Source organism: Alnus glutinosa, chromosome 1 (genome assembly GCF_958979055.1).
Source record: "Alnus glutinosa chromosome 1, dhAlnGlut1.1, whole genome shotgun sequence".
In the NCBI taxonomy this organism is placed as follows: Eukaryota; Viridiplantae; Streptophyta; class Magnoliopsida; order Fagales; family Betulaceae; genus Alnus; species Alnus glutinosa.
The window spans coordinates 17,168,470-17,179,492 of NC_084886.1; the positions used below are offsets into that span (position 1 = coordinate 17,168,470).

The 11,023-nt window shown below is 32.2% G+C and overlaps 1 protein-coding gene across 1 annotated transcript; it reads left to right on the top strand.

The window, feature by feature from the left end:
* Positions 1-2,445: 2,445 nt before the first annotated feature.
* LOC133879992 (auxin-induced protein 15A-like) lies at positions 2,446-2,805 on the top strand. The gene has a single exon (XM_062318875.1). The coding sequence runs from the start codon at positions 2,446-2,448 to the stop codon at positions 2,803-2,805; it is 360 nt and encodes a 119-aa protein (XP_062174859.1).
* Positions 2,806-11,023: the final 8,218 nt, after the last annotated feature.

Here is an 11,023-nt window from a genome sequence, read left to right on the forward strand (position 1 = left end):
TGTTGGGGGACGGTAAACCGTCCTCCAACCGGTTTTTTTAATAAAAAAAATAATTTTTTTTATAAAACAGCAACTTTTGATGTGACATTAGAAATTATTTTTTGATTAAAAAAAAAAAAAAAACTCCCTTTAATTGAAAAGGGGCGGGCAGGGCGGGCAGGGACGGTGCCGATCATTGCTCGTCTAAAGCATGTGGGAGGTGCATATGCATTTTGTCCTAAAAGAAAAGCATGAGATTATAAATTTATAAGCATATCCTTCTAAAAGAATCCCAAACCCCTTTAGCTATTGGATCCATCTTCTTTCAGGCCAGATCAAGCCCAGTAATAAGCTGTCACAGATATTGGCCCAAGTTTCCATTTATCCATTCCTTTTCACAATTCCAATTCCTTGATCCAAACTTAAGCTTTAAATTCAGCCCAAAAGTGCTACTAAAATTAAGCATCTCCAAGCAGTTGCACTAAATCACAACATTTTTTTACTAATGTTTAGCCACTCTTATCTAATACACTCCCCCTAAGTCACAACATTTTTTTCTTTTAAGGTCCGTTAGTGATCGTCTCTTTCTGCAATGAATTGATCAATTTTGAATTCCCTGAACGTGTATATACTATTCTCATTTAGGCTATCAAGTCTAATGGCATATAAATTTGACAAAATTTTGTTTGGAAATCATCTAGTAAATGGAAATAACAAAAAATATATAAAAATGCCAAACAGTTTTCTATTTTCTTCTTAAGTGAAAATTGTTTTGAAAACAATCACCTAGAACGCCGATGAAGGATGGCCTAGTAGAGGGTGGTCGACTGTTGAGAGGGAAGCCGCCAAGAGAGACGGGGATGACCGACGAGCGAGTGAGCATGAGAGAGAGAGAGGGGGTGGCAGTTTCGGAAGGAGTAGACAAAATGTCGGTGAAGCGGCGAGACATACTTGATTATGACCGGGCTACGACCAAGCTGATGTGGCACTGCAAAGTGCCACATCAGCTCAATTTGCATTGGTAATAGGTGGCATGACTATAAAAGTTAAAAACTAATGGAGTGCCATTAAAAATGGTCTAAAGCATATGGGAGGTGCATGCGCATTTTGTCCTAAAAGAAAAGCATGAGAGATTATAAATTTATAAGCACATCCTTCTCAAAGAATCCCAAACCCCTTTAGCTAGCGGAATCATCTTCTTTCAGGCCCGATCAAGCCCAATAATAAGCTGTCACAAATATTGGCCCAAGTTTCCATTTATCCTCATCCAAACTGAAGTTTAAATAAGCATCTCCAGGTAGCCGTACTAAGTCTTCCTTGTATTTAGTTAATGTGAGGCAAAAATTATGTCTAGTAGGCTAGTAGCTTATATTTAGCTTATGAAAAATACCTCTTCTTTTTTCTTTTCTTTTTTTTCTTTTTTTTTATGCTGCATTAATTAGTAATCTTTGGGCAATCACTACAGCAAAATGTTCGTTTATTTTATTAATCCTCAACAACTCTTTTTGGTTAATTTATTGTTTCTCTTCTCTACAACACATAATGAGAGCATGAACGATAAAACGAGCCCGGTGGATAGATGTCCTGTGAATGAAAATGAGTAAGACCTTGCCCTGCATCTTCTCATCAGCTGGGTTTTCACTTCTAAAATGTTTAAATAAAAGACATTTTATTTAAACAACGATGCAAGTTAGCTGGGTCAGATATTTTTGTTCTTGAAAGTTGGAAATTTTTTGTTGTGAATTATGTGTTCATTCGTGTTCTCTACTTGAAGCTTATACTATACGCCCATCTCATTAGCTTAGATGGGTTTGTATTTTTTGGATTATGTATTTTGGGAATTGGGTTTGAATTCAATACAATTTTGATTTTTGAGCCTTTAAGCTTACATCGGTTGTTGATGGTGAAAACCCACAAACCAAAAAGCCTGAGAACGGAAGACAATGGACGGTCAAAGTTACTGTCGATGGCGAACCCAGAAGCAAAACCCAAAAACCTGGTATTTGATGGTTGTCGACAGTGAAGAACAAACGGTAGTAACTTATTGACGATAGAGAACGGACGTGAAAGTTAGGGATTTTGAATCTAAATGGAGGCTAGGAAAAACGAAAAAGAGGGAGAAGAATGAGAGTTACTAGGATTCTGAATCTCAACAAATGTTTTCAGGTTTTTTTTTTTTTTTTCGTTTTCCCTCTTCTAATCTCAAATGCTTTCAGATTCTTTTTCCTTTTCCCCCTTTTTTTCTTTCTTTATTTTTATTTCCACATTTTTTTTTAATTCGCTGACGTGGAACGATGCCACATCAGCAGGGTCGTAGGACGGTTTACAAAATACGGACTCTCTCTCTCTTTTATTTTTTTTAATATTAACAAGTAAACAGACCGCTTTCGCCTTTCACAGTCTCTCTCGCTCTCGCTCTCGCTCTCGCTCTCTCTCTCTCTCTCTGTGTTCAGGGTTCAGGTGACCATGTATTCTCTGATCAAATCGCTGTTCAAGTTCTTGGACGGAGTCCATCCCAAGAATCCTTTCGAACGGCTCGGCAAGGCCGAGAAGGCGAAAGCCGTTCCAGTTCCGAAAGGCCATGTGCCGATGTATGTGGGCAAAGAAGAGAAGCTGTATGAAGTTCCGGTGAAATTTCTGTCGTTCCGATCATTCCAAGACCTGTTGGCCCGCTCACAGCCGGTCGTCGACGATCTTGATATTAAGAATGACGGCCCAATCGTGCTTACGTGCAGTACTGACGTCTTCGATCGGTTACTTAGGGAGGCTAGGCGTAGTGTCGAAATTGATGATAATTTGTATTTTTATTTCCTCCACCCGCTCTAATTTTATTCTTTTCTTCAAGAAAAGCCTAAAGATCGCCCCCAAACATTTTCTTTATGATCTTTACCTAATTCATTTAAAGATCGCACCAGCAGCCCCGCCGAACGGCGTTCCCGCAGAGGCCGAGCCGCCTTTCAGGTGCGATCTGTCCGACGAAGTAATAGAAAAGTTTAATTCATTTATTATTTTGCATGTGTTTTTGTTTGTTTGTTTAATTACTTCCATTAAGTTGTAAACTTCTTCCCTAATTCTCGATCGATTAATTGCAGTATCATTTGTGAAATGAGTTGATTTACCGTGTGTTCGTGAAAGCAAAACATGGAAAGGGTTGTGCTTCAGCGGCTCAAAATGTCTTCGATCAGTTACATTTTTTATGATCTCAGCCAACGCCAAGATCGCCTAAAGATCGCAGCCTAACAGTTTCTTTATGATCTCCATGCAGTCTTTAATCTTTATTAACATTTTTTTGTCATTTTTCATGTGTTTTTGCTTGTTTTGTTATCATTTTAATTCGCATGTTGGCTTGTTTTTTGGTTTTTTCAGATAAGATGAGAAGTTACTTACAACTTGAAAAAGTATGGTGGTACTTTTCGTTTTGCATTTCTTTTTACTTTTTACTCTATCGTTTTCTTCCAAAAGTTTTAGTTCTATTTTCAACGATTCTTTTACATGGTCCAGGTCTTTCTTTTAGAGTATTTTCTTTATCATCTCTGATCTCCGTGCAGTCTTTGTTAACATTTTCTTTATGATGTTTATGTAATTCATTTAATGTTGCCTTTTTGTTGTAGGAAAAACGTCTATTTTGGCACGTGATAATTCTCAGGTGCAATCTCTCTTATCATTCTCTTTTTATAGTTTTGCATGTGTTTTTAACTTGCTTTTTATCATTTTAATTCGCATGTTTGTTTGTTTTTTTTTTTTTTTTTTGTTTTTGGTTTAATTGTCTGCATATGTTATTTGTCATTTCAGTTTTGTTTTTTTTTTTTTAAAAAAAAAAAAAAAAAAAAAAAAAAGAGAAGAAAAAACCTCTTCAATGACTAAAATCTTCTTTTTTAGTAAAAAAAATATTGTATTTGTATTTTGCAAAAAAAAAAAAACCCTTGGGTTCTTTTTTTTTTTGAGTTTTTGTTTTTATTTACTAAAAAAATTGGGGGTCTTTGGTAGGGGTGGGCAACACCCGCCCGCACCAGCTTGTTATAATTTTGCATGTGTTTTTAATTTGCTTTTTATCCTTTTAATTCGCATGTTTGGTTTTTTTATTTTATTTTATTTTTGCTTTTTGCTTTTTGCTTTTTGTTTTTTTGTTTTTGTTTTTATCATTTTAATTCACATGTTTGGTTGTTTTTAATTTGGTATTTCTCATTTTGCATTTTTTTTTTTTTTTTGGTTTAATTGTCTGCATATGTTATTTGTCATTTCAGTTTTATTTTTTTAAAAAATAAAAAAAAATAAAAAAATAAAAAAATAAAAAGAGAAGAAAAAACCTCTTCAATAACTAAAATCTTTTTTTTTTTTAATTTTTTTTTATTTTAAATATTGTCTTTGTATTTTGAAAAAAAAAAAATTCTTTTAAAAAAATAATTAAAAATAATTGTCTGCATATGTTATTTGTCATTTCAGTTTTATTTTTTAAAAAATTAAAAATTAAAAATTAAAAATAAAAAGAGAAGAAAAAACCTCTTCAATGACTAAAATCTTTTAATTTTTTATTTTATTTTAAATATCGTATTTGTATTTTGCAAAAAAAAAAAAAAAAAAAACCCTTGGGTTCTTTTTTTTGAGTTTCTGTTTTTATTTACTAAAAAAATTAGGGGTCTTTGGTAGGGGTGGGCAACACCCACCCGCACCTGCTTGTTATAATTTTGCATGTGTTTTTAATTTGCTTTTTATCCTTTTAATTCGCATGTTTGCTTTTTTTTTTTTTTTTTTTTGCTTTTTGTTTTTGTTTTTATCATTTTAATTCACATGTTTGGTTGTTTTTAATTTGGTATTTCTCATTTTGCATTTTTTTTTTTTTGGTTTAATTGTCTGCATATGTTATTTGTCATTTCAGTTTTATTTTTTTAAAAAATAAAAAATAAAAAATAAAAATAAAAAGAGAAGAGAAAACCTCTTCAATGACTAAAATCTTCTCTTTTTTTTTTAATTTTTTTTTTATTTTAAATATTGTCTTTGTATTTTGCAAAAAAAAAAAAATAATAATTAAAAATAATTGCCTGCATATGTTATTTGTCATTTCAGTTTTATTTTTTAAAAAAATTAAAAATTAAAAATTAAAATTAAAATTAAAAAGAGAAGAAAAAACCTCTTCAATGACTAAAATCTTTTTTTTTTTTTTTTTTAATTTTAAATATTGTATTTGTATTTTGCAAAAAAAAAAAAAAAACCCTTGGGTTCTTTTTTTTGAGTTTCTGTTTTTATTTACTAAAAAAATTGGGGGTCTTTGGTAGGGGTGGGCAACACCCGCCCGCACCTGCGAAACCGCCCCGATCCGTGAATAACAAATTTAAGATGATTTTTGAAATGTGCGGATCCTAAATACTGCAACCCGTGTTTTATGGGGCAGGTTGCGGGATTAAAATTTTCCCCACCCGCCCCGCCCTACAATAGCTATACTTCTAATACCCATTAAAATTTCCTCGAAAAAACCCTAAGAGTCACAAACTATCTCATATTCTAGTGAAAGTGTGAAACCCTTCGAGTTTGAAAATTGCAATGCGCCTTTGAAGATCAAGCAGCTGCAGGCAGCGTGAATCGCGTGATTTATTGATTTTGATTTGCTTTTTGGTGTGTCTGTCCAGTTTGTGACTCTGATTTGGTGATTTGCTGTAGTTTCTCCCATGGGTATTTTATGTTCTGGATTCGAGGGTTATGTTGTTTGTCATGGATTTGGAGAGTGAATTCTTGGGGGAGTTTTGCTTTAGTTTTTGTGTGTAATATGTTGTTTTTGTCTTTTTTTTCGTTGCCAATGAGCTGATGACTTAGACTAACTATGAAATTGTCTGGCATGGGTTACAGAGTAGAATGTATATGGATTTTAACAAGTTAATTTATTTAACTATTCACTTGCTCTATATATCAATTTGAATTTTGATTGTAATTGTAATTGTGATTTTTTTTTTTTCATTCTCCTTTGTATAACTTTGAAGAAAATCAACATTTTGCTTGATGATGATTAGTTTTTTTTTTTTTTAAAAAAAACAAATGGAATACCCGAACCCGTAGAATCCGCTCCCGATCCATGCTACCCGAGGTCCAGTGGATTGACCATTCACCATGCGGGTTGCGGATCCTGATTTTCTAACCCGTTCACTATAGGGTAGGTTGTGGAAAACATGTAAATCTGGCCCAATCCGACCCGCGCCCACCCCTAGTCTTTGGTGTTTTGGTTGTTTTTATTTTGTTTGTGTTTTATTTTTTTTAACAAAAATAAAAATAAAAAATGGAGATGCAGTACAATTTTTTTTCTTCTTCTTTTGTTTTGCTTTTCAGATATCTTATGTGTTTTTAACTGATATCTCAATCATTGTGCATTGAGGAAATATTCTTATATATAATTGAGATTTCTTTGTCTAATATGTGCTGAGTTTCTCTACTGCATCTAAAAGCTAGATAGTTTATTCCTCTCATGCGATGAATCTGTGCACTATCCAAAGCTCCCTTAAGGTAAATTCTTTTATCTTTGGTTTTTGACACTGAAGATTTTATTAAGAGATAAATTTTTGCCTAGATGGTTAAATTGACCAACTCGCTAGTTGAACCTAGAACCTATAAATTCTGGCATTCTTTCTAGGTTGCAGCACCAAGTATTCAAAAGCAAATAAATTCTCAGAAAATAAGGATAAATAAAAAAAATCCACTGCTGATTGAGATGTTAAACTATTCTTATACCTGTCCCTATAGAAAGAGTCAGTGATCAAATCATTGCGGAAAGAGACGATCACTAACGGACTAAGTAAGAGAAAAAGAAAAGGTGTTGTAACTTAGGGGGCAGTGTATCAGATGAGGGTGGCTAGGCCCTAGTAAGATAAGGTTTGACTTTTGACTAATCAAGCAATAATTTTCTCTTTTTAGAAAATTCAGTTGTCTTAAACCTTATCAGTGAACATGTTGCCTTATTGAGAAAGCTTTCACACACGACACGCATGGCATGAGTTGAGTAAATTGTTTAAATTTCTTATCAGCGGTGAAATTTGTAGCTCATAAATTACTTGACTCTCAGTTATATGTTTGCATATTTTTTATTTGCTATTTGGCTGCTTTATCAGTTTTAAATACATGCGTGATTTGGAGCTGACATTAGGAAAAATTCTTTTTCTGCATTTTTCTCCAAAAAATTCAGTTTCTATGTGATGCGTGATTTGGGGCTCTCATTGAAAAAGTTCACTCTGTTTTTCTGCCCTTAATTTTTTTTTTTTTTTTTTTTGGTGTGTGTGTGGTGTGCCTGGCCGGCTGTTTAGTGTGTCAGTTTTTTTTAAAAAAAAATTGCCCATTTTCTTCTTTAACTTGTTTTTGCTGTGTCCGTTTTCTTGGATATTGGATCTTACATTGAAGTGCTCCTAGGTCCTAGAGTTTGGTTGGACTTTTGGACTTTAAAATGTATTTATCATGGACTTGTGGTGAAATGCTTAACCCCATCGCAAATTTAAGGTCTTGTTGGAAATTGCTCACACGCATTAAGCAAGCATTGTTTAATTGTTAACACTATGATTGCACTATGTGTGATATGAAATCCATCCAAATTCTGACCCTTATTGCATTTGAAACACAAATTGATCTTCCACATGATTTAATTTCATTATGTATCGAATGTCTTGTGATGTATTCCATAGTGTGAAAAATTATTTTGATATATCATGTAAGAGGAGAAATTATTTTAGTGCCTTAAAGTTTGTGGAAAGGAGTGTTTGATTTTCAATTTTTTTTTTTGCGCTGCTTTTCACAAATTTTTTGGTATCACGTTCGAACGGCCATATTGTGTGTTCATACGGGATCAAAAGGTCATGTTTTTAAGTAACAATTCTTAAATCCGACCGTTACCACCCCCTTGTTCACAAGATCAAACACCAAATTAGTAATAATTTTAAAAAATACTCAAATTTCATTATTTTTTGAACTTTTTACTTCAAACCCATATTGACCTTAAAGTTTTCATCTCCAGAGTTCACAATGTCTGAGAATTTTACATTTTGCTCAAGTTTTTTATGCGTATTTTGAGTTTTGGTATTTCATGCGCATTGCATCTTTTTCCATAAAATTTTCGTATGATCAACTTGAGTATTTGCTTTGAAAATATTGGGTTGTGTTATATTATTCATTTCCCTGATGTATTTGAGAATGTTTTGCATAATTTACATAATTTTTCATCTTTCACTCTTCATAATGCACAACACTTGTTTGATAAAAAGCTCAAATGAAAAGTTAGTCATGTTTCTTTCATCACTTTACATCAATTGCATTCCTTTGTATTGTCTATACATTTGGAGTCGTTTAGGATCATCACGTTCACGATTTGCATCCTTCTTCACTTGGCATTGCATGAGTGTCAATTGGCTCCTCATGTTTTTAGGATGTGCTTCACTTAGTCTTGAATTGCATTAGTCTCATCAATTTTGCCTTATTTAAAGTCAGCTTTAGATGTTTAAGGTTAGTGATTTGCATTGGTGTTGTTCATGGTTTGTTTAGGCATAGGTCATCTTCTACACTTAGTTGCATTAACATGAGGTTGGGAATGATACCCTAGCTAGTAATTATAAGAGTTAAGTTAGAACTATATGGATTAAAAGATTTAATGCATGATCTCTTTTGCTAGATGGAAAGAATAGTTAATTTTGGTTGCTAAAAATGTTTAAAAGTATGGTGCTAAGATTTGATGAAATAAGTTGATTATAAAAAAAGTATCAATAAATGACCATAGAAATTGCTAAATTTTTTGTAGCTAGTATGAGTATTGAAGTATGTAAATTCTGATAGAATATCAAAATCTCTTATTAACACTTGAGTTTTGGCCAATTAGGTGATAAAATTTTCAGATAAAATTTTTGTTAAGTGATGATAAGCAATATATGATTGATTATAAAGTTAATAGATGAAAATTTTTACTGTATGGAAATTATATTGAGTGGTAGTTTTGGCCATTGAAGTATTTAGCAAAAGAGACCAAAGGAACTTTTTTTATATTAATTTATTTTGAGGTTGAAGTTGTATAGGTATGAACAATGTTACGGTTTGAGGTAATTAGTAAGAAATATTACTATTGGACAACAATGGAAATTTCAGCTTGAGTGTTTAATGGAACTAAGTGTGGCCAAACACTAGAGATTTGATCAATTCTTTATCAAAGGTCAAAATATTGATTCAAAGATAAATTGTGATTTGTAAACTGTCATTATTAAAGTACAGAGAAGGCTTTGTAGGTTTGAATTGAGGTATACTATAGTTGAATGATTTGATTAACACCTTAGAAATTTGGTAGGGAACTTCTTATTGGTGTTTGGGAAGCCTTTTAAAATTGAGGAAAAAAATATTTTATGACATGATAGGAACGAGTAAAGAGCTCCATTGACAAAAGAGAAAATTTAAGCATGGATACATGGTGACGCTTAGAGTTTTTTTTATTAATATAATCTAAATTGCAAGATTGTGAGGAATTATAGGATTGCGATTATTGAAGTGTTGGAATCCCAAATTGATATGTACACTTCAGGTATGAAAACATAGGCAGTAACTTTTGAGGATGGTAAATTTTGGAATATTTGAAATTTTATGATTTAATTCGATGGTGACAAAGCAAGAATATTAAAGGGACAAAAAGTTTCAATTTGGTTCCCCATGTTATTAGGATGTGTTGCACTTAGACTTAGATTGCATTAGTCTCATCTATATTTCCTCATTTAAACTCAGGTTTAGATGCTTTTAAGGTTGGTGATTTGCATGCTCATTTTCTACACTTAGTTGCATTGACTTATGGTTGAGAGGTTACACTTTGTGTCGTACACTTAGGAACTGAAGTAAGTAATGTAAGGGAGTAAAAAAAAAAACTTGCCAAAATCCTTTTCAGTATGTATACAGGTTGTTGTTTCTCTTGTTTGCTGCTTCAAAATGTGAAGTTCAGATTACCATTAAGGATCTTAAATCAATCTTGTGTTATTATCAAACCTCCCTTGACATGTTTACCAAGGTAAGAGAACCAAAGTAAATAATGCAAGGGAGTAAAAAAAAAACTTAACAAAATCTTTTTTATTTTGTATACAGGTTGTTTCTCTTGTTTGCTACCTCAGAATGTGAAGTTCAGATTGTCAAGGCCTTTGAAACTTCAAAATGAGAAAGACTGCACCATTGTCTTAGTCTTTTATACATCTCTCAGACGCGATTTTCAGAACCTCCATAGAAAATATTGAGAGACCAGTAACAAGAAATACAACACAAGGCTCTTGAGTGTTGTATGGTGGTACTTTTCGTTTTGCATTCCTTTTTGCTTTTTACTCCATCGTTTTCTTCCAAAAGTTCCTGTACCTGTTTGTTTGTATGTTTTTTTTTTTTTTTTAATGCATAGTAACTCGACGGTTCTCTCAAAAAGTTGATACAAAATTTAATTAATATTTTTTACGAGCTTGATTTAATTTAATTTATCTGTTTAGTTCTATTTTCAACAATTCTTTTACATGGTTCAGGTTTTTCTTTGAGAGTATTTTCTTTATGATCTCCGTGGAGTCTTTATTAACATTTTTTTTAATCATTTTGCATGTGTTTTTGCTTCCTTTTTATTTATTTTTTGTATCATTTTAATTCGCATGTTTGCTCTAATTTTATTCTTTTTTTCTTTCTTTGATTATCTTGTTTCTTTTTCAAGAAAAGCCAAAAAATCGCCCCCAAACATTTTCCTTATGATGTTTACGTAATTCATTAATTAATGTTGCATTTTTGTTGTAGGAAAAACGTCTATTTTGTAACGCGGTAATTCTCTGGTGCAATCTGTCATATCATTTTCTTTTTATCATTTTGCATGTGTTTTTGCTTGTTTTTAATTTACTTTTTATCATTTTAATTCGCATGTTTGCTCTTTCTTTTTTCTTTTTTTTTTTTAGTTTTTATCATTTTAAGTCGCGTGTTTGCTTGTTTTTAATTTGGTATTTCTCATTTTGCTTGTTTGCTTGTTTTTTACGTTTAATTGTCTGCGTATTATTTGTCATTTCAGTTTTTTTTTTAAAAAAAAAAATAT